Below are 25,158 nucleotides of genomic sequence, written 5' to 3'. Positions count from 1 at the left end.
GACTACATGAGAATAAAAAATGTTTTTCGTCATCCACTGAATTGTTGTTGCATCTTAGACAAAATCTCTCGTGTCGAGGGATTTTTTGGTAACGTCCCCTTTCAATGTTTAGTCTATGAGCTGATATACGGAAACGTGTTAGACTTCTCCTTTGCTCAAAATATTTAATTGATCTCAAATAATTCTCAAAACCAAAGTTTTGTTTAAAAGTAGAAAAGCAACTTAGTTTTTTTATCTAAATTTAATGTAAGGTGTGAATGCCATTCTTTGATGTAATGTTTGAATAAACAATCTTTAAGAGCCTTTTTAAACTGGTATGCCCCTTTAAAGGGCAAATCTTTAATCCCATTAATATTGGTTATGAAACAGTTTATAGAACCAAACCATGATGAATTGTTTTGTTCAAAAAGTATACATGTATATGAAATATTTCAAAATGCAGCGTGTATCTTGTATTATCCTCTTCAATTTACGTCATTTAATGACTGTGTCCCATTTCCATTCTCAATGACTGTGTAGCGTGCGACAGCGTGGCGAGAATTCCATCGTCATCGAAAGCTAGTTTTATAGCCTTGCCTAGATGGTCGAGCGGTCAAGCGCACTGATTACATGCTACTAGGAGATGTGGTTCCGCAGATAGTGAGTTCAACCCCGGGTAGGGGCGGAAGTGGGTATCCAAATATAGTGAAATTTTCTGTGCTTTATATCTTAAGAGTTCATTGCTATTTCCATGTTTTATATATGGAACTCCCTCCGATCTTATACTGTTAAGTAACAAGGAACCAATGTCCCCAGATACAAATAACTGGAAGTTGAACCACAAAGTTTAAACTAGATAAACCAAGATATGCAATAATTCACGGCAAGCAAAGCAGTCTACTGCGGTTACATATAATACTTTGGTCGGATGAAAATCCTCATCATGAAGCACGCATTTTCATAGGATCCCGACCACCAGTTCCAGGTTGTACGCGAATCCATAAAATATCAAAGGGGTGATATATGTAGCGGTAACCCGCTGTAGATCACTCGCTGCATGTTGCTGTATATAGAGAATATTTGGACGAGAGTACATATTTTTAAGGACATTTGATCAAGAGGATTCATAACATGAGTGCTGCATCACATGCAACTGGTAAACACCACGTTATCTAACACTGGGGGAGAGCCATTCTATTTGATAATTCTACCCAAAATGAGGAAGAGTTTACATTGTCCCGCTTCAATGAGTGACATCGCCTTGAAATTGTAAATGTAAATATCACGCCGTATATCATCTTTTAAACTTTTTCTGCATTCTATACACTTGGGCGATTTGACTAGAGCTCAGCTGTCACACCATTTAGCCTGAGCAGTATGGGAGCTCGTATTTTCTTTCGAAGTCTTTGGGCTATCAGAAGATGGATTATAATTTTTCTGGCATTTCTCGTACCAATTCAGCTCGTCATTGTTGGAACACCTGTAAGTAGAATTTATCTGGTCCGACAGAAATTTATCTATACACAGTACATTATAACCACTGTTAAATGCAACTTTTTAGATATAAATTTTACAGTTTCCCAAACAAATTTTGGAGAGCCATCTTCGCTAACGTTTTTGGGGAGCGGGGTGGACCGAAAACCCTTGGCTAGTGAAGATGTGGAGAGCCGTCGATTGGTTACACAGAGCTGGCTATATATAACAGCATTTCCTGAAACATATATCACAAAGATTATCTGCTTCATTTCACGGAGGTGAACGTCAATGTATGTTCTGGGGTATATCGATCGTCGGTTACCCATGGGGTGCTTCTCATCGATTTTCTCCATCGTCAGGAGGGGGCGTGTATAGACTAGAAACTGTGGTTTGCAACGATGACTCTGGGGGCAACGATCATATTTGCCCAATATATGCAACGTATTTAATCAATTAATCTTATTTGTGCTTTTTGGATGAAAGCTCGCCGGTCTGGCAGACTTAGCGGAACTTCATTTTATTCAATTCTCTGTTATGTAAAGGAGCTCTAATTTAAAGCGATATATTTCTAAGTTAAAGAGGTCATATCTGTTTTGAATAGAAAATAAATCAACTTTAGACAGCGAAACTTGTTTTGGTAGGAATTGTAGTTGGGTTGACTCGCGCGACTGCACGTTCCATCCGTGAACTGTCTATCGGGTGTCAGAAGTTCCGCCCCTCCTAACGCACTTCATTACACACCCGGGTGAAGCGTCTCAGTGCATACCCTCATTTATTTTCATTTCTTAAGGATCTTCCTTTGCACAGGAGATCTAACTTCAATAGTAAAACAAACAAACAAACAAACAAAAAGAAAGAAAATAGCCTGTCGTTTTGACAGTTTTTGGCTTCTTTAAAAAACACAAGAAATGGGCGTATAAATAATTAATTTTTGTGTAACCCGTTGAAAGAGAAAACACATTTCAGATTTCTAAAGTTTTAAAGGATAATATACATTAATTGGTGCAACATGGGCATATCGTACAAGCTTATTAAAATATGGCGTATGTAAGTGGAATTCGGATTATTTTTCAGGAGTCGCGATGTGCTTACGTTGTCATTGTGATGGCGGTCCTCTGGATCACGGAAGCGGTCCCAATCTCCGCTACAGCACTGTTGCCAATATTTCTGCTACCCATGTTAGGAGTGCAGAGGGGTCAAGATGTTTCCAAAAATTACTTTAACGTAAGTCTATCTCTGGAATAACTTGTAACTTTAACTGTTAAAGGTTTAAAAGATGTACTTTATGTGAACGACGAAACAGCTGGAAATCATTATTTGTTGCACTGCGTGTTTAGCTTCATCTGTTACACTCATTCTGAGTTCGATTTTCATTCACCAAAGAATCCTGTGATATTTTGCCATTCTTAATTACTGTGGGCTGTCTAATGGACGTGACATAATTGGTTATGTCTCAGAGCAATTTTTTTTCTGTGAAAACACTAGCTATGAGAGTAATGTCATATCTAGATAGAAATTTAAAAGATAAAAATATTAAAGACAAGGCTTTTTGTCATCATAGACAGCTGCTGCAATAACAAGAGGCCTATGGGCCACATAGCTCACCTGAGTCACATTGGTCCTGCTTTTGTGCAGATGTTGTGATTTTAACAGACTTTTTAAAAAATCTTTATTCTATGAAAAATTTGGATGCCATATCGTGACCCCAGTCTAGCTCCAAAGGATCACGACATAACTGAACTCAAATTCACACAACATAGGGATGCCTCAACACCAAAATGGCTAATATGACATTGCTGTTCTGGAGAAGGTCAAGGTTAGACTATAAGATCAAAGGTCATTGTGTGAAATGAAAGGTATTGTCATGAGGAATCTATGTACTGTTACAAAATATGAAAGCTTTGCCTTTGATAGTAGAATGACTATTCCTTCAACAAACGTGAATCTTAAGCAAGCTTTGTACCAATTTTGGTTGAAATTAGCCCTGTGGTTCTGGAGAAGAAGTCAAAAATGTTGAAATTTTACAGACCAACGCCGATCATTTTAAGCAGAATTTATTCAAATGCATTCTACACGAGAAAAACATTGTTGTGGCCTTCAAATCAATATTTAGATAGTCATACGCCGATTCGAAATAAAGCAGTAAACTTGAAGGAAAAGACACCACAAAGTCTTCCACATTTTGCTTTATAATAGGATATCTCTGAACATAGATGTAAACGGTAAACTAACGATTCATCTTTATGACCAACGGAGTTGCTTCAGCCTCTCAATCGTCAACTTCCCATATTTATGTGGCAGTATACCATCATCACCTGCATATGGGGTTTATGTTTCTCAACTGATTCGATATATATGAGCATGTTCTGCGTACGATCAATTTTTAAAATTGAGACAAACTACTGACTAATACATTAATGTTACAGAGGTTTCAACAGTCTCTTTCAATCCAAAATTTCGCAAAGTCTATGGTCGTTATAATGATCTAATTTACAAATATGACCTGCGATCAGAATGAATGCTGTCTAACGTGTTTCACGCCCATTATTAGTCTAAAAAAAAATTTACATACTGATTTTGCGTTTATCTGATCAAGACATGTAACTCACGGTGGGTGTGATCAATTAATGGGATGCTTACTCCTCCGAGGAACTTGATCTCACCTCTGGCGTGTTTTAAGGGGTATGTTTTGCCATTATTTCAAATTTGTATTTTCATGATTCATAAGATTGAACATTGTTCGTTATCTTCACCTTTTCATACATCTGCTTTTTTATCTTGACGGGATCTGCTTGCAGAGTCTTATGCTATTTTAACAGCTTTTATGCTTTCCGCTATGGCCAAACGTTTGGCAAAGGAACAATCACTTCTATTACAGGTAGATGGGAACTGATTTTTAATTTTCTTTGTCTGACAGGACACAAGTATGTTGTTCCTGGGTGGACTTCTGATAGCAGTGGCCATGGAAGAAGTCAACCTGCACCGACGTATTGCCGTGGGTGTCATGCGCGTCCTAGGGTCAAGGGTCAATACGTAAGTACAGACATTCTGTCAAGTAGATTTCACAGATATGAGACTAGTACTGATTATACAAAAATATTGCTGGATGTTCATCTTCTAAATTATGTACATACAATATGAAATAGAATGGCATAATTTTCTTTCCTAAAAGAAAGCCCGGTGGATTTTTTTGTGTTTCGTATGTTCTCTTCATAGTTGCATTGACCTGATGATATATAATGTACGTCATAGAATACCTACAAGAAACTGTTTTAGAATTGTGTAAAACTATTTGTTAATCTTGTAATAATGCTAAAACCCCGTATTTTCCACGAAATTTTCGTTTGAAAGCACTTGCATGTTTGCATCGTTCACAAATCTTGACTTAAATATTCAAGAGGAAAACAATACCAAAATTCTTCAAAAATGTATTATTGGCCGATTCACATTTTTTTTATTTTATCAAATAATAGAAACTTGATCCGTGTGGATCGCCTGCTTTTATAGAGTCAGCTGAACATGAATTTTTTGTAAAACAAAACACAAATTACCATTGTTAGGATGGGTTGGCATGCATTAGTACATCAGATATGTCAAACCATACGAATGTAGTTACATTGTAACATAAATGACCATTATATATCCGTCATCTGTTATCAGATATCCGTTATATGAGAGAAACATGCAGCAACAGTACACAACCTATAAAAAGAATGGAGGATAGGGGGTGGAAATAGTCAGCTGTGACAGCGAATACCTTATAAACCTGAAATCCTGCCTTATAACGAATAGTTAACTCATGTGTAGCACGAAATTAACCCATCCAACCGTAAACAAAATATAACCGCTAATTAGTTCTCCAATACCGACACAAGTACACATGAGTGTATCAGTAACTCGAAACGATATTCAGTATATATAGGCCTACTTACGAGTGACCCAAGATACTCTCAAAACCCTGAACCTTTTCACATATTGCACAGTGAAGATGTTACTACTTATTAGTATATGTGTATTTCAGTTTAGTCTACACATTATTTTGCTAAATTGATGAATGACATAGAAAGACTACCATGATATAAAGCATATGGATGTATGATGAGAACTAGCTTTTTTTTGTAAGATGAGCAAATTCGAGTCATAGAGTGCACGGTCTTTGACAAAAAGAAAAAATATCGGTTTGTCCTACGTTTTAGGGAAATATTCTGTTATGTATAGCAAGCCCTTTTACTATTTATTCGTAAAATAAGATATCTCTTTAAATAAGAGAGATATATCTTTACACTAGAGAGATATTTCTATTAGTTGTAGAGATATCCCTGAAAGTTAGAGAAATATCTTTTTACGCTATGGAAATATCTCTTTAACCAAAAGAGATATCTTTTTAAACAAGAGATATCTCTTTAGCTAAAAATACATCTCTTTAAACAAGAGATATCTCTTTACGCCAGGGATATATCTCTTTGAAAGAGATATCTCTTAAATCTAGAGAGATATCTCTCAAAGAAAAAAGAGATTTATCTTTAAGTTAGAGAAATATCTCTTTAAATATAGATAGATATATATCAAAAAGAGATATATCTTTGAATTTTTAACCCGGTGATCATAATGACTTCTCCCTGTTGCATCGCCATTGATATGATCAAAGTACTTCTAGTGTAAAAATGGCGGAAAAGATTGAAGAGGTGATTGGGGTAACAATTTTAAGTTGCCGAGAGGCTAAATCCAGTCTAGCTCACATATTTTATCAATTTACTGTCCTTGGTTTTGTTTGTTACCCGTATACACTTCACATGCATGCAGTAAACGCAAAATCTTCCTCCATCCATCATGCTAAGATTTGCTTTTGCGGGCTTCCGGTTTAGGGAGAATTCCTTAAGTATTCAAACTAATAAAAATATTGGAAAGAGATATTTCTTTTTCAACGACTAAAGAGATATCTCTTATACTTTGAGAGATATCTATCTAGGAATTCTTAGAAAGATATCTCTTTAAGTGAAGGAGATATCTCTCAAAATAAGAAATATCTCTCAGAGTAAAGGAGATATCTCTTTAATTGAAAGAGATATATATCTAATTGAAAGATATATCTCTCTAAGTCAAAGAAATATCTCTCTAAGTGAAAGAGATATCTCTAAAAGTAAAAGAAACATCTCTCTGTGTGAAAGAGATAGCTCTCTAAGTGAAAGAGATATCTTTTGTAAAGATATATCTCTTAAAATGAAGAGATGTCTCTCATTTCAAAAAGATATCTCTCTAAAATAAGTGATATCTCTTGAATATAAAGATATATCTTAGTTTTCGAATATATAGTAAAAGGGCTTGCCATAGTTCTGTGGCAATCAGTTTTACTATTAATTCGGAAAATAAGACATCTCTCTTATTTTAAGAGATATTTCATATTCTAAACTAAAAATATAACAGCGAGAGATATGTCTCCTTTCTTTTATTTTGACAGATATAACTTTCTCTTTGTATTGAAAATATATCTCTTAAACTTAAAGAAATATCTTGATTTATAAAAATTTACATGAGATAAAAACAAGATAAATCTATATAAGCGTTAGAAGGAAATATTCTCAAATAGAAAGTTTTATCTTTTTTTTAATTAAAGAAATAATTCTCGAGATTATGAATGCACACAAAATGCTCCTCGAAGCGGAAGCCCGCTCAAAATGTTCAAAGATTTGGAGACAGGGGGATCTACATATATGTAAATACGAATTTTACACAAACCCATCTCAAACTTACATGTAATACTATAGTAATTGAATCGTGATTCCAAATGGATAATGCTGATTCAGAAGTAATTTGGTGTGGTAATATTGATTGGTGCATCTACAGGAACATTTGATTGACGCCCTGTAATATTCATAAATAATACTGGTATTGAAGTACAGTAGATAATTTATTCATTTTTGAATATATGCTTATTCCCCATTTTGTCAAGGGATATAGGTGAATCATAATACTATACGTGTATCTAACTGTAAATTTCCTATCAGTTACAAAAATCAATGGAATAATTACTGTACAGCTCGCTAGGCTCAGTAAGTGGTTAATGCCCTCCCAATAACCTCGTCAAACGTTTCAGTCATGTTTGTATTAGCTTATTACGTCACCAAAATAGCAAAGATCATGCATGGAGAAATCAATGTAGTCAAATGGAAAAAGATATATCTTTAGCTAAAACTTAGAGAGACATTTCTTTTTGAAAATCTGTTAAAAATATGTTTTTATCTTTGAGAGATATTTCTTTTATGTTCATAAAGAGATTACTAGTATCACCTACATATGGTGTTTATATCCGGTATCTCTCAACTGATTCGATACGCAAGGGCTTGTTCTGCGTATGATCAGTTTTTGAATTGCGTCTGTCTGCTGACAAACAAGTTGATGTTTCAGGAGTTTCAACAGCCTCGTTTAAAGTCAGCATTTCGCAAGTTCTTTGATCGTTATAATAATTTAGTTTGTCAATACAACCTATCATTATGTCAGATGTTGTCTGACGTGTTTCATTCAAATTGCCACGGATCCTCGGAGATGACCTTAAAAACGAATCTCCCGTGTCACAGTAGGTGTGGCACACTAAAGAACCCTCACTGCTCAATGGCCGTAAGCGCCGAGCAAAGGCCTAAATTTGAAGCCCTTCACCGGTCTTAGTGACGTCTCCATATGAGTAAAAAATGCTCTCAAGAGACGTTAAACAAAATACAATCAATCAATCAACCGATTGTTAGGCCGTTCTTGGCACACTGATTTTGACAACGGATTACTCCGTTCACCTGATCAAGATACATGTATAGGGCTCACGGAGGGTGTGACTGATTGACAGGGGATGGGTCCTCCTCCTAGGCACCTGATCCCGCCTCTGGTATGTCTAGGGGCCCGTGTTTGCCCATCTTTTTATTTTGTATTCCTTATAGGAGTTAAGAGATTGATCACTTTTCGTTATCTTCACCTTCCTCTTTACGCAAAAGAGATTTATCTAAGGGATATCTTCCGAGAGGTTATATCTCTCTAGATCGTTATGATTAATGTGGTAGTGTGATATGACATTCCTTCTACTAGTTCTGGCTATTGAGTTAGAAGCCTTTCTATCGATTGGTAGAGTGCTGGATTTGACCCGGGTTCAATCCCATCAGAGGCATAAAAATGTCTCTGTTACATTTGGCGCCCATGTTGGGACCTGGGTTATCTCTTTCGGGTGAGAGAGATTGTCCTCAGTACTTCGCCCCACAGGTGTTGGCACTCCGGAAGAGTCGGGGACGACTCTTAATCAAAGTACTGAAGGTACTGAAACGAGGTGACGTTTGGCAGTGACTTCAGCTTGTCTTTGGACATGTCTTTGGACAAGAGGCATCATTTCTACATTTGCCATTGAAACTACATACAATTCAAAAGCTGCACCCTCTTCACGCCCAAAGAGCTTTCTCAAAAGAGCTTGTAAATTTGAAAAACCACTGACTGTCAACAAAACAGAGCAACCGTCTGCCTTAACATTTGCGTTTGCATCACGTGCATGTGGATCGAAAACATGGAACAGATTGCCTGAGCAGAATACAGCAACAGAACTGCCATTGCATATAAATATACCTCCATCTTTGGTATTTGCAAAGCATAAATTCAGTGCTGTAGCAAGAGAGAGGAAAGGGCCGTTATCTTTAAAAGTGGATTGTATTTCCCCTGCATAAACTGGTAAACCAGACACATGAAGCAATTGATTTTGAATGCAAACATTTTTGGGCAAGTCCTCTGGGTTAAGATGTTCATGTGGACAGGCCTGTCTTGCATGCTTGTATAAAACATCACCTTTTTCGAGAACAAAATGAATATCATTCGCATCCCAATCTCCAAACAATTTTTTGTTAACTGCATTAAATGCAATGCACACAAGTGAATTTGCTACACATTGTTTACCTCTGCTATATTCTGAGAAAGTTTCTGACCCTTGATGAAAGTTGGCAGACACGCACTTCAAAATTATGGGATCTTTTCTTACATTGTGACTTTTTCTTTTTTTTTGACAGATTTTGGGCTCTCCCTTTGATGATTTTTTCTTTTTTTTGCTACCCTTCATATCTGATGACGACAACAACTGTCAACTCTTGAAATAACTCATTCAATTCTTGAGTCAAAGTTAAACCAGTCCAAGAAAATTTCCACTCTTGAAATATCAACTCTTGAAAACAAGTGTCAACTCTTGAGATAATTCATTCAACTCTTGAGATAAATCATATTTCGTGACAAAGAAATGTAAACTTGATTTCCAATATATTACTTCCAATGGAGTTCTTTTCTTGAATAACAAATATATTCACAAAAACACGTTCATTTATATTTCTTAATCAATGTTTACAGTTATCTGACTTGACCATGAAAGAGCGCGGGAAACGGCGCTCGGCCCTTTCGATCGAAGATTACATGTTTACACCCAGATTTAGTATTAAAATCTTAAAAAATGCGTCCAAAAGAAATATTTTGGTAAAATTGTACGAAATTAACACATTGGGTTTCAGATAATTACCCAGGGCCGTACATTACATGGAGGCGGAGGAGGCAGCTGCCTCCTCCAACTTTTGAGCCAAAAAAAAAATTAAAATTTAAAGTTCATTAGAATTTATGTTGTTTCCAATAACTAAGAACATGATACCTCCCTTAAAAAGCATTCCAAATCTTTCTTTTAGAATGAGTTAGTCAAGTAACATCTTAGAAGGCCCTAGAATCAAGGATTTTGCACGAAACGTGTTCAGTGTGCACAAAATGTGCTCAGCTCAGCCCAGACCCCCGCCTAATTTCCTGTCTCCTCCAAATTGAAGGTTAACTCACGGCCCTGATTACCTTGAGTTAATGCGTTGGTAAGAATATAACAGTTCTCTCAGGCAAGACATTTTCTCCTTGTTGATAAACAGGATAGCGTGGCGCGTATGGATACAGAGAAATAGTGCAGAGTTTAATATTAAAATTCTAATTACACACAATTTCTGCTTGATAAATACAACAGATCACATACAAGGAAGACTTCTTCAATCTGACATAAAACAGCATTTATATATAACAGTTTAATAAAAATGGAACATAGTATCAATGTGAACTATTTTTTGATAGGCGATAAATCGGCTAATTAACATAATTTTCAGACATAAGAGGAGACAGCTGTTTACCCAGAATTCCTAGAGAAAAATAGACCATGTTTTCCCCGTCTATATGTGAAAATGCGAATGAATACAGAAGCAATGCAAATCGTTTCCTACAGTCCAATTCTGTTTTTCTAAGATCTTGGAATAAAATGTTGGCAAACGACAAATAATTTTGATCTTGTTTACAAACCTAAACCCTAATTCGCGATTCCTTTTGATGTGTGGACTTTGTTTCATATCGAAGGGATAAAAATTGCGATTTCATAAATTCTTATTTAACTCGCTTATCGTAGAGGGTAAACATTTGGATCCTATATCAATCTCAAAGTGAATTGTGACAGCTTTTACGTTGCATTAGCATATGTGACAACAAATTTCTTATATTAAAAATCAAAGTGATTTCGCAAATGGTAGTGATTAAAACAGGGCGCCATTGAAGCTGGGGTCTGACATACGAGGCTGACTTACGTCACCTCGAAAAAGGAGGGGGACACTGTGGTAGTGTGAGTGATATGGCATTCCTACTAGCTCTGGCAACACTTTCTTTTCTTTATATTACTATCTTTCCCCAAATACCTTTTATAGATAACATTTTCAAATACAACTACACACTCAGCAGAGATTTAGACAAATTAAAATATATACACTGTTTTTCCATGAATTTTCTTCAATTCTGAAATATGTGGCTCATGTAGCCAATTTCTCTTGTTTGCTTTCTCACAGTTCTAGCATTTCAAGTGCTAAAATTGGGCCAATTCATTTATAGGGGACTGTATTTTCGACGGATTCACTGCGTAATAAACTATCATCTTACCAAAAATTCACAAAATGAAAACATTTTCAAATCTTTCAAAGGAAGTCTCCTACATCTACAATGTATATTCTTTTTTCAAAGAAAAACTAGAAAAGAAATCATTTTTCTTTGTTAAAGGATCCGACACTCCTCCTTTGTTTTGTGTCATTATGTACTTTATTACAACAGTGTGGAAAATGGAGAGAGAGAGAGAGAGAGAGAGAGAGAGAGAGAGAGAGAGAGAGAGAGAGAGAGAGAGAGAGAACCAAAGTTTTAACGTACATGTACTAGAAATAACAATTAAAGTGCAAGTTTATTTTAGAGTATCGGATGTAATTCGTTCTATTTCATTGAATGGATTACGTTTCGTAAAAGGACCGAAATATGTTCTGTTCAGGATTCAAATTAAGACCAAATTTGCAATAATCCATAAGTAGACGCAAGTGACGTTTACTTTATCAGAATTTTAAATTCATGTCTTCTAGCTAAAAAAAAGATGACTTTGAACTGATACAAAACCAAGGACCGCGACACCCAGCCAGCTCTGTAAAGAGAATGTGCATGCATGCAAAATATTGTATTCCAACGTCTAGAAGAATCCGCCCTTGAACGAAAATGTCAAGATTTATAAGAATATGCATGTAGCCTTGAAAAAATATTATTGAATTGAGAATGCATGTGTAAAGAAGAGACAAAAAACACACACGTGTCATTGTGTCAGCAGGTTGTAAGGATATCTGAGACAGGTACAACATAAGTTTATTTAAAGCGAAGCATTCATCAAAACAAGACAGAATTTGTTTTACGTGTCACAGATTCTGTGTCACGGTTGAAGTGCGGTTACGATGTTGCATTTACAGTGAGTTATCTCAAAATGTGTGGTACATGTACTTTAAAATGAATCACTAAAAGGGGCGGCCATGGGGTACTCGTGCATCCTCGATCAGATTTAGTGGGCGAAGCAGGTGTGTGTAAGAGTGCCTCACACCCCACTAGCACCCGCCACCCCTTTGAAACATTAAAATATAAAACACAGCAACTACATGAGATTGTGTTTTTGTAATTTGTCAATGTCAAATGTCAAGGTTACTGAAGTCATTTGGCCTTGATACTAGTTTGCAGGCTTCATAATACAATCATCACTGATAAAGACCCCATGCATCTATCACTACATACATAGCTTTTTGTGCGCCGTAAATCGAAGGTTTTTATGAGGGGTGGATCTGTAGCTCTCTGTTATGTCAAAATATTTTTCCAGAGAGCTACAGTTCTGCAGCTACAACTGTAGGTGATGTGCCAAATATTTAGAGCCATGCATGGTGCTCAGAGTCTTAGCAGTGATATATCTTATCGTGCCCACGTCAAACTTCCGCCAGAGTTCGTCTGCGTACAAACTATACATAATGACGTAATGAGGCCTCGATGGTGAGTTTGGTGCCAATGTCTGCCGTGACAAGGGACCTCATTTGCAAAGATCTCATCCGAAGAGACCCGAGACCCTCACTTCAAACTCCCGCGCGTTTTGAGAAAGAGCAATCACTAATATATTGTTACATCATTTGACGTGGCAAAGTTACTAGCTGGAGTCAATCGGAACCTCTTTCCCTATACTACATAACGGAGTAAAGGGCGAGGTGTTCCGATTGGAGCTGGAGTCTGCTGGAATGGAACACAAGACCTCCTGGTCACGAAACAAACGTTATAGACTGGTCATAAGATTTATAACTTTTATACAGGACAGAGACTTGATACATAAGAAATGAAACAAGAGTACCGACAACAGTACATAATACGCCCGTGAAAAGCTAATATAGGGTGTTTTTCTTACACCATGATTTGAAGAACTTGCCTTCAAGTAGTATCGGCAACCATCAGGGTGTGACATACTTTATTTGCATCGTAAAACAAGACAAACCATGTACTCTGTATGTAATATTTTCACTGGGATAAGTTGTATGTGTACCAAGTTTGATGGTCTTTGCCCCAAAGAATTTGTCTGCATCCTGTTACTACGACCTTGACCTTTGACCTTAAGAAACGGCAGGCATCCTCCACTTCACATAAAGTGTATGTGTACAAAGTTTGACGGTCCTAGCCCCAACAGTTCGGTTTGTATACTATCGAGTGATTTTTCTACATTTTTAACAAGGGTCCTGTGGCTTTCGAATTGGGAAAAATTAGCGACATTTTAGTCAAATTGGGAAAAATCAATTTTATCATAATTATATAAGTTTTAAAATCACATCAAACATTATATTATCTTTATTTTACACATCTAATTTTCTTTAACCTTCTAAAATTTTCATCTATTCTATCCAAATCACCATTCCCATAACTCTTTGTTACATTGAATGTTTATTTTTTTCAAATACATTTTCCTTTCACAATTATTATTGGAGAAAATGCAAGCTAAATTGGGAAAAAAATGACAATTTTTAGGAGGGGAAGGGGCCGAAATTCGGACCCAAAATGGGCCTTAAAAAATCACTGCTACCTGCAAGATTTTCCTACTAAGTGATACTTTGACATTGACTTTTGACCTTCCAAAGTAATAGGCATCTTTCTCTCATTATGGTGATCAAATGTACCAATTTCCAATATCTTGGGGCTTACGGTTCGGTTTGTACCCTGCCTACATGGCCTTCCTACTGCAATGCGGCAACCTTGACTTTTAACCTCTAACCTTGAAAAACATTAGGCATCTTCCTCTCATCATCGTGATCAAATGTAATAAGTTGCAATATACTGGAGCTTACAGTTCCATTTCTATCCTGCCTACAAGGTTTCCCAACTAAATGATACTGCGAACTTGACCTTTAATCTTGAAAAGCAATAGACATCTTCCTCTTATGTTGGTGATTAAATGTACCAGGTTGCAATAACCTGGAGCTTACGGTTCGGTTTGTATCTTGCCTTCAAGGTTTTCCAACTAAGTAATACTACGACCTTAACCTTTGACTTCTGACCTTGAAAAACAATTTGCATATTCCTCTTATCATGATGATCAAATATGCTAAGTTATAATATCCTGGAGCTTACGCTTCGGTTTGTATCCTGTCCACAAAGGTTTCCTACTAGGTTTTCCTACTAAGTAATGCTACGACCTTGACCTTTGATCTTGAAAAACAATAGGCATATTTCTCTTGTCATGGTGATCAAATGTACAAAGTTGTATAATCATGGAGCTTAGTTCGGTCTGTATCCTGCCCACAAGATCCGGACAGACAGATTGATTGATTGAATATTGTTTAACGTCCCTCTCGAGAATATTTCACTGCCGGTGAAGGGCTGCAAAATTTAGGCCTATGCTCGGCGCTTATGTCCTTTGAGCAGGGAGGGATCTTTATCGTACCACACCTGTTGTGACACGGGACCTCGGGTTTTGCGGTCTCATCCAAAGGACCGCCCCATTTACTCGCCTCTTACGACAAGCAAGGGGTACTGAAGACCTATTCTAACCCGGATCCCCCACGGGACGGACAGACAGACTGACGACGCCATACCACGACGAGCGTATGAAAAGCAAAGGTCAAAATCAAGGTCATTCAAAATTAAACTTGACTTACAAACACATCTTGTAATAAAATTCACAAAGTCATCACACAAATTACACAATAAAACACAATGTATTACAATGTATTTTTAAAAATCATCACGACACCCGATGATTCTGTAAATCATACCCATTACAGTTTTTTTTTGGGATGAAGTCCTAAAATGATGGAACTCCAGACACATTAGGTCCTCAGTACCCTTAAGAGGACACTAATATAAATGGGGCGGTCTTCGGATAAGACCGGAAAAACCGAGATCCCGTGTCGCAGCAGTTGTGATACGATAATGATCCTTCCCTGCTCAAAGACCGTAAGCACCAAGCACAGGCCTAAATTTTGCAGCCCTTCATCGGCAATGGTGAGGTCACCATGAGTGGAAAATTCTCGAGTGAGACGTTAAACAATATACAATCACTCTATCCTATACTATCGATACTACTGGACTCGTCTTCATCTTTTCTGTTACAGGTTGATGCTGGGACTGATGGCGCCGACCTGGTTTCTCTCTATGTGGATCAGCAACACAGCCGCCACATCCATGATGCTTCCTATTCTCGTAGCCATTACTGAACAGATGGAAAAGCTAGAGAAGGAACAACTGTATGGTACAAATACGTATTTATAAACCAAGAAAGTGTTTACAGCAAGTCACTGCAGTTCGAACACGTGTTCATAATGCATGAAGTGTCACGTGCTCATAAAGCAGAAAGTGTTTACAGTAACCCAATGTACTACAAACTCGTGCTTATAAAACAAAAAAGTGTTTAAAAAGATGTGGATCTGAACAACTGCTTATGAAACAATAGTCTATAACGATGATGTAGAAACACGTGCTTGTGAAGTAATAGTCTATAACATTGATGTAGAAACACCTGCTTGTGAAGTAATAGTCTATAACGATGTTGTAGAAACACGTGCTTGTGAAGAAATAGTATATAACATTGATGTAGAAACACGTGCTTGTGAAGTAATAGTCTATAACGATGATGTAGAAACACGTGCTTGTGAAGTAATAGTCTATAACGATGATGTAGAAACACGTGCTTGTGAAGTAATAGTCTATAACGATGATGTAGAAACACGTGCTTGTGAAGTAATAGTCTATAACGATGATGTAGAAACACGTGCTTGTGAAGTAATAGTCTATAACATTGATGTAGAAACACGTGCTTGTGAAGTAATAGTCTATAACGATGATGTAGAAACACGTACTTGTGAAATAATAGTCTATAACATTGATGTAGAAACACGTGCTTGTGAAGTAATAGTACATGTATATAACATTGATGTAGAAACACGTGCTTGTGAAGTAATAGTTTATAACATTGATGTAGAAACACGTGCTTGTGAAATAATAGTCTATAACATTGATGTAGAAACACGTGCTTGTGAAGTAATAGTACATGTATATAACAATGATGTAGAAACACGTGCTTGTGAAGTAAAAGTACATGTATATAACAATGATGTAGAAACACGTGCTTGTGAAGTAAAAGTACATGTATATAACATTGATGTAGAAACACGTGCTTGTGAAGTAATAGTCTATAACATTGATGTAGAAACACGTGCTTGTGAAGTAATAGTCTATAACGATGTTGTAGAAACACGTGCTTGTGAAGTAATAGTATATAACATTGATGTAGAAACACGTACTTGTGAAGTAATAGTCTATAACAATGATGTAGAAACACGTGCTTGTGAAGTAATAGTCTATAACGATGATGTAGAAACACGTGCTTGTGAAGAAATAGTATATAACATTGATGTAGAAACACGTGCTTGTGAAGTAATAGTCTATAACGATGATGTAGAAACACGTGCTTGTGAAGTAATAGTCTATAACGATGATGTAGAAACACGTGCTTGTGAAGTAATAGTCTATAACGATGATGTAGAAACACGTGCTTGTGAAGTAATAGTCTATAATATTGATGTAGAAACACGTGCCTGTGAAGTAATAGTCTATAACGATGATGTAGAAACACGTACTTGTGAAATAATAGTCTATAACATTGATGTAGAAACACGTGCTTGTGAAGTAATAGTACATGTATATAACATTGATGTAGAAACACGTGCTTGTGAAGTAATAGTTTATAACATTGATGTAGAAACACGTGCTTGTGAAATAATAGTCTATAACATTGATGTAGAAACACGTGCTTGTGAAGTAATAGTACATGTATATAACAATGATGTAGAAACACGTGCTTGTGAAGTAAAAGTACATGTATATAACATTGATGTAGAAACACGTGCTTGTGAAGTAATAGTCTATAACATTGATGTAGAAACACGTGCTTGTGAAGTAATAGTCTATAACATTGATGTAGAAACACGTGCTTGTGAAGTAATAGTCTATAACGATGTTGTAGAAACACGTGCTTGTGAAGTAATAGTATATAACATTGATGTAGAAACACGTGCTTGTGAAGTAATAGTCTATAACATTGATGTAGAAACACGTGCTTGTGAAGTAATAGTCTATAACGATGTTGTAGAAACACGTGCTTGTGAAGTAATAGTATATAACATTGATGTAGAAACACGTACTTGTGAAGTAATAGTCTATAACAATGATGTAGAAACACGTGCTTGTGAAGTAATAGTCTATAACGATGATGTAGAAACACGTGCTTGTGAAGAAATAGTATATAACATTGATGTAGAAACACGTGCTTGTGAAGTAATAGTCTATAACGATGATGTAGAAACACGTGCTTGTGAAGTAATAGTCTATAACGATGATGTAGAAACACGTGCTTGTGAAGTAATAGTCTATAACGATGATGTAGAAACACGTGCTTGTGAAGTAATAGTCTATAATATTGATGTAGAAACACGTGCCTGTGAAGTAATAGTCTATAACGATGATGTAGAAACACGTACTTGTGAAATAATAGTCTATAACATTGATGTAGAAACACGTGCTTGTGAAGTAATAGTACATGTATATAACATTGATGTAGAAACACGTGCTTGTGAAGTAATAGTTTATAACATTGATGTAGAAACACGTGCTTGTGAAATAATAGTCTATAACATTGATGTAGAAACACGTGCTTGTGAAGTAATAGTACATGTATATAACAATGATGTAGAAACACGTGCTTGTGAAGTAAAAGTACATGTATATAACATTGATGTAGAAACACGTGCTTGTGAAGTAATAGTCTATAACATTGATGTAGAAACACGTGCTTGTGAAGTAATAGTCTATAACATTGATGTAGAAACACGTGCTTGTGAAGTAATAGTCTATAACGATGTTGTAGAAACACGTGCTTGTGAAGTAATAGTATATAACATTGATGTAGAAACACGTACTTGTGAAGTAATAGTCTATAACAATGATGTAGAAACACGTGCTTGTGAAGTAATAGTCTATAACGATGATGTAGAAACACGTGCTTGTGAAGTAATAGTCTATAACGATGATGTAGAAACACGTGCTTGTGAAGTAATAGTCTATAACGATGATGTAGAAACACGTGCTTTTTAAACACTATGATACAAATACGTCCTAAGAAAAACCAGTGTTAACAAAGAACCGCCTTCTAACAAACACATGCTCGTTAAGCAATAACTTATTACAGTCAGCCTCCATGGTAAACGTGGTTGTGAAAGAAGTTCGTGAATAGAAATGATTCTTTCCTTCAGGTGAGGAGGAGGCGGTGAAGGAGAAGAATGGAGATGCCAGTCCTGGGATGATCAAGATAGATGTGGAGGACGATGCCACTGTCAGGTTTTACAATCACTATTCCTCCCTGATCGCGATTTGTTACATGCAGTCCACACCTTCTGATATTTAGAATATATAAGATACATATTTTTGTTGAGAAATTAAAGCCAAATCGGTATTCAGTTCCATTTATTATTAACAACGCCATAATATGAAAGATATTAAGGTAAACGTTCTGTCATATCCTCAAATAGAGGTGAGTTCGATCAGATCATTTATTCACGGAATACTATCTTAAATAGTTCATATTATAGTTTGTATCAATACAATGAAAACAAGGGGCACTGGTCGTTTGTATAATCGGCCACCCCGATTATGCAGACATATTCCCCCCTTAAAACAAACATTCTGAACATTTATTGTTAATATTTATATCTAAAAGTCTACTTCTCTCTTTTTAAAACTATATAGGTTTTTGTATCACGTGGACAGGTCAGTGATTAAACGCATTCAATCGGAACATCACTCGACCTATTCCGGAGAATAAACGTCTATTCTCCGGAATAGGCCGAGTGATGTTCCGATTGTGAACGTATTGAAACGGCATGGGCTTAGTATAATTTAGTATACCATATAACGAAAGGCTATGTGTTCTATATATATGTACAAAAATTGCAGATGAAGGTCATTTTTGTTAGAGTTTTATCCAGTATAAGAAAAGAATACGTACACGGAAAATATTATGCGAGACTAGATATATATAATGAAATTTTATGAAATTATGTCAACGACCGGAAAAACCTGTGCATGGCTGTTTTAAAGATATATGAATTCGTCTCTTCTCCTTAACACACAACTTCATATTTTTGTACATATTTATGTATATATTCCACTGTTTATTTACATACCTATATACACGTGCACAACCCTCTGACGTTACTTGTATTAATACTTGAAATTTCTGTACTGTACCTCATGTTCCACTTTCATAGTGGCTCGAACGGATAAAATGAATGACTTATAAAGACATCATACGTATCAAATTATATTTTTAAAAGATTAATTATCTACATCATATTCAATATCGATTTATACACATTAATCTATCATATTCGACCGATATTGTACAAAGAACATGCGTAACAGAAACTATATTGACGAATGCTGCATATTGGCAAATTCGTTATAACGAGAACATGATAAAAAAAAAAATTGCTAATAACGTACATGATCTAAAGTGTTGTGATTTAATTTCTCTTGTAGAGAAAAAACAAATGAACTGAAGCAGATGACTAAAGGTTTTGCCCTCTGTGTGGCTTATGGAGCCAACATTGGAGGCATTGCTACCCTAACGGGAACCCCGCCCAACCTGGTATTGCAGGGCCAGGCTGACATGTCAGTACCGCCTACTCAGTCCAGATAAATCTATACACGTATATGCAATAACCTTTGAATCAACGCAAAATACTGTATATCACCTTTATTTCGCGACACTTTATTTTTGCATTTGTCGCTAAATCATGTGTAAGAATTTATTCGCGATTTTTACATTTTCGCGTATGGCTAATCTCGCAAAATTACACGTAAATATTGTTCTCGCGAATTGAATGTGATATACAGTATTGGATTATTGCTACTTGTAGACTTCTCACTCCAAGTTTTTTATGTAAATTAATACAATTTTTTGGTTTTCGAATTATTTTGAAAGGGTACTTTAATTTCAACCATGTGCAGATTTACAATGAAATATATCGTGAGGACAAGAAAACAATTTACATTCCCTGACTTACATCTGGCGAAATATGGACATTACCTGATTCCGTTTAATTTCAGCTATTACACGAAGTACGGCAACACAACGTCCCCCATTACCTATGTTAACTGGTTGGGGTTCGCCTTTCCTCTGTCCTTATTACTACTTCTCCTTGGATGGATATACCTACAGATTATATTCCTGCGCGGAAGGTAAGTATTTACCCCAAATTCACTTTCCATTCAGTCCGCTTCGCCCTATTTTGCATCTTCGCTAGCCAAGCGTGACTATCCACGGTGTTATGTGAAAGAGGAACACCGTGAATCGTAACGCTTGGCTAGCGAAGATGCCTATTTCGCGATCCCCTTCGATCTCCGAGGAAAGCGAAATATAATCTATTGGTTAGCGAAGAAACTCAAAATTCGTGTAATTGTTAGTCGAAATTAGTTATAATTATCAAATTTGGGAAATTATATATCCGTTGGTTATTTGTTTTACGTCCTGTCGAGAATTTTTCACTCATGTTGAGACTTCAATAGTTGTAGGTGAAGTATTACAAATTTAGACTCATGCTTTGCGCTCATGATCATAGCAGTGAGGGTTCTTTAACGTGCCAACGCATGCCGCTACGTTTTTAAAAGGTCATGTCCGAAAGACCCGTGATTACAAAGGTTTGGCGAAGGAACAATTTACATGTTAGGTTTGACAATATTGTTAGAAATGGTGGGGGAGTGACCATGCTCGTTGTTACGGAACATGAATGCGTAATCTAAACGTACCATATTAAAAAAGTAAAAGTTGTAATATATTAAAGGGACTGATTCACGATTTTACCCAAAATTTTGTTTTTCACTTTTAATGATCAAAATCTACTGTCTAATGTGTTTGAAAGATTTCACATGAAAATTAAGGTGATACATCATCACAGAAGCTCATTTTAGAGAGTTTATTATTTGTTTTGTAAACAAAGATTGCGGTTTGCTATTGCTTACGAATTTTTCAAAAGAAATGGATATCGATCTAAGTATTATCATATCTCTCACATTTCAAGCATTTTCGGGGTGAAATGTGTCATCTAAAAGTTAAAATTTGTGACTATGCAAAATTAAGATGCATTATATTACAAAATCAATAGTTCACTTGTTTGTTTACATAAAAAGACTCGAGTCTTTGTTTACATAACACATATTTAAGGCTAAAATATTACATTTATTTTTGCATTCAGAAGGTCAAAATTTTGGCTGTCAACATTAAATGAGCTATATTTCTAATGTTTAACATCAAAAATGAAAAATATTTTCATCAAAAATCGTGAACCAGTCCCTTTAACTGTATTTTATTTAATTAGATGCTGCCGAGGAACAGAGAAGTCCAGAAAGTTAGCGCTCCAGTCTGCCATAAATAAACAATGGAAAGCTCTTGGTGATGTGAAGTAAGACACGAAACATCTCCATCTTCAGATTTATTTTACTTATCTCTATTCCTTTTTAAGTTATCGGAACATCTCTAACTACAGATCTATTTTACTTATCTCTATCCCTGGTACAGTTATCGGAACATCTCTAACTACAGATCTATTTTGCTTATCTCTATCTCTGGTACAGTTATCGGAACATCTCTAACTACAGGTATATTTTGCTTATCTCTATCCCTGGTACAGTTATCGGAACATCTCTAACTACAGGTCTATTTTGCTTATCTCTATCTCTGGTACAGTTATCGGAACATCTCTAACTACAGGTCTATTTTATTAGTCCCCTACCGACGAAGTCCAAGGGGACTTTAGGTTTGCGCTCCGTCCGTCCGTCCGTCTGCCATTCTGTCTGTACGTCAGTTCAGTTTTCCGTACTTTTTCCTTTGTTCTTGTACATATTCATTTGATATTTGGTATGTTGCTTTGCCATAACAAGTTACAGATCAAGTTCGAATTTCGTCTTGTCTGTTTATTTTTCACTTAGTTATGACCCTTGGACTTAGAAAAATAGCATGAATTATCAGTTTTCTTTTCCAGACTTTTTTTTTTTTGTTGCTGTGCTTGCAGATATTCATTTGATATTTGGTACATTGCTTTGCCATAACAAGTTACAGGTCAAGTTTGAATTTCGTGTCGGTCCGTTGATGATTTATTCGTTTTTTCCCCATTTTTTTTTTTTTACATACTTAGTGCTCTTACATTACAGCTCTTACAGTGCTGTTACGTTTCTTTTTACAAAAAAAAAACAAACAAACAAACCCCAACCTTCAGTTGCTATTTGAACTGTAGTAACTTTGTCTTTTTTTGTATTTAATTATTCCTAATGGTTGTTTGAAATTGTTTTATATGTTTTTAATCCTCTTCGTGCTAGAAAGCACATAAGGCCTTCACTGAGGATCGCCATTTCTGTCTGTCTGCTGCCATGTTCTGAATCCGGCCCCAAGTCCATCCACACTCCTTCATCTCTTTCTCTACTGATCGCCGCCATGTTTCCTTTGGTCTCCCTCTATTTCTCTTTCCTGCTGGTGTCCATCTCATGGCGATCTTTGGGATTCATGTTGCTCCCATCCTGTGGACATGTCCGATCCATTTCCATCGTCTCATCTTGATCATCTCGGATATTGGTGATGTTGACGTTCTCTGATATAGATCTTTGTTGCTGATGGTGTTGGGCCATGTTCCTCAGGCTTGCGAAGGCTGCTCTTGCTATTCTGCTCTCTACATCAGATGTTGAATCTCCATCGGCTGTGATCTTACTGCCGAGGTAAACAAACTCTGAGACTTCCTCTACTACGTTGTTCCCAATAGTCACTTCTCTTTCTGTTTTGTTGTTAACTTTCATGATCTTCGTCTTTCCGGCGTTGATGTTGATGTTGAGACCTATCTGGCTGCCGTAGTTTGCCAAGTCGGTTGTCTTCCCTTGGATGTGTTGGAAACGATGAGCCAGGAGTGCGATGTCATCTGCAAAGTCTAGATCTTCTAGAGACTTTTCAAATGTCCAAAGCAATCCCCTGTTGTTCTGACTGGTTGTCCTCTTCATCACCCAGTCAATACACATCACAAAAAGTAGGGGAGATAGTAAACATCCCTGTCTCACTCCAGTCTGTAGTGGGAAGCTGTTCGTGAGGTTTGTGCTACAGATCACTCTGGCCTGGAAGTCCTGATAGAGCATCTTGATGATGGATATGATCTTGTCTGGTATTCCGTAGTGTGCCATGATCTTCCACATTGCAGGTCGATGGATACTGTCAAATGCCTTGGCGAAGTCTATGAAATTGGCATATACTGTGGCGTTCCATTCGTTACTCTGTTCCATAATCTGTCTCAATGTGAAGATATGGTCTGCGCACGACCTTTCTCTCCGAAACCCTGCCTGCTCATTCCGTAGGAGAGGGTCCACCATGTCTGTTATTCTGTTCAAGATGACTCTGCAGAGAACCTTGCTTGTGATGGACAGTAGCATGATTCCCCTCCAGTTGTTGGTGTCTGTCAGGTCTCCTTTCTTGGGCAGCTCTGTCTCCCAGATGTTTTGCAGGATATCCGTCAGTACTCTTGGTGTTACCACGTCCTCTGCTTTCAGCATCTCTGTGTGTACCAGGTTACATCCTGGTGCTTTTCCATTTTTAGCTCACCTGAGCTGAAGGCTCAAGTGAGCTTTTCTGGTCACATTTTGTCCGGCATCCGTCTGTCTGCAAACTTTTCACATTTTCATCTTCTTCTCATGAACCACCGGGCCAATTTCAACCAAACTCGATAAAAAGCATCCTTAGGTGTAGGGCTTTCATGTTGTTCAAATGAAGGGCCATGTCCTTTTCAAAGGGGAGATAATCACAAAAATGCAAAAATAGGGTGGGGTCATTTAAAAATCTTCTTCTCAAGAACCACTGGGCCAGAAGAGCTGAAATTTACCTGAAAGCTTCCTGATATATTGCAGATTCAAGTTTGTTCAAATCATGGCCTCCGGGGGTAGGATGGGGCCACAAGGGGGGATCAAAGTTTTACATACAAATATATAGGGAAAAACTTTAAAAATCTTCTTCTCAAGAACCACTAAGCCAGAAAAGCTGAGATTTACATGAAAGCTTCCTGACATAATGCAGATTCAAGTTTGTTCAAATCATAGGCCCCGGGGGTTGGATGGGGCCACAATAGGGGATCAAAGTTTTACATACAAATATATAGGGAAAATCTTTAAAAATCTTCTTCTCAAGAACCACTGAGTCAGAAAAGCTGATATTTACAAGAAAACTTTCTGACATAGTGCAGATTCAAGTTTGTTCAAATCATGGCCCCCGGGGGGTAGGATGGGGCCACAAGTGGGGGGGGTTCAAAGTTTTACATACAAATATAGGAAAGAGCTTTTAAAAATTTACATGAAAGCTTTCTGACATAGTGTAGATTCAAGTTTGCAAAGGGTGGTTTGGGCCATAATAGGGACTAAGGTTTTACATGCAAATATATATGGAAAGTCTTCAGATATGGGCCAAGGTGACTCAGGTGAGCGATGTGGCCCATGGGCCTCTTGTTGAGGGTCCTGATGGCTTTGGTGACCTCTTCCAGTGTTGGTTTATCATGTTTTATATGTTATTAGGGTAATTCATTACATTAGGTGCTATATATTAATAATAATAATTATGCATTTTAATTCTGACACTATGAATATTTGTTCACATGTATGTTCACATTGATTTTAGATTATCTTTTCTGTCACATTTGTAAAGCGCTTTAGAGAACTAATGTTGATAGGGCGCTATATAAATCTTTTAATTACAATTAAAATTACAATTTTTCACTTACTAATGGC

The 25,158-nt window shown here is 36.7% G+C and overlaps 1 protein-coding gene across 2 annotated transcripts in view; it reads left to right on the top strand.

The window, feature by feature from the left end:
• The first annotated feature begins 1,122 nt into the window (after positions 1-1,122).
• LOC125647988 (solute carrier family 13 member 2-like) overlaps positions 1,123-25,158 on the top strand; it is a 33,358-nt gene continuing 9,322 nt past the window's right edge. Inside the window, exons 1-8 of one of the 2 annotated variants that reach the window (XM_048874870.2) lie at positions 1,123-1,461; positions 2,530-2,679; positions 4,373-4,488; positions 15,411-15,547; positions 18,606-18,690; positions 19,891-20,022; positions 20,461-20,592; positions 21,729-21,812. In XM_048874870.2, the coding sequence (XP_048730827.2) occupies positions 1,357-1,461; positions 2,530-2,679; positions 4,373-4,488; positions 15,411-15,547; positions 18,606-18,690; positions 19,891-20,022; positions 20,461-20,592; positions 21,729-21,812 (941 nt within the window). In that variant the 5' untranslated portion in view covers positions 1,123-1,356. Of the gene's footprint in view, positions 1,462-2,529; positions 2,680-3,117; positions 3,272-4,372; positions 4,489-15,410; positions 15,548-18,605; positions 18,691-19,890; positions 20,023-20,460; positions 20,593-21,728; positions 21,813-25,158 lie in introns of those variants that run through there. The other variant, XM_048874871.2, reaches the window with a different exon arrangement.

The sequence above is a fragment of the Ostrea edulis genome, chromosome 6 (genome assembly GCF_947568905.1).
Source record: "Ostrea edulis chromosome 6, xbOstEdul1.1, whole genome shotgun sequence".
NCBI lineage: Eukaryota > Metazoa > Mollusca > Bivalvia > Ostreida > Ostreidae > Ostrea > Ostrea edulis.
Note: the sequence above shows the minus strand (reverse complement) of the source record. Positions and strands in the feature narration are given on the sequence as shown.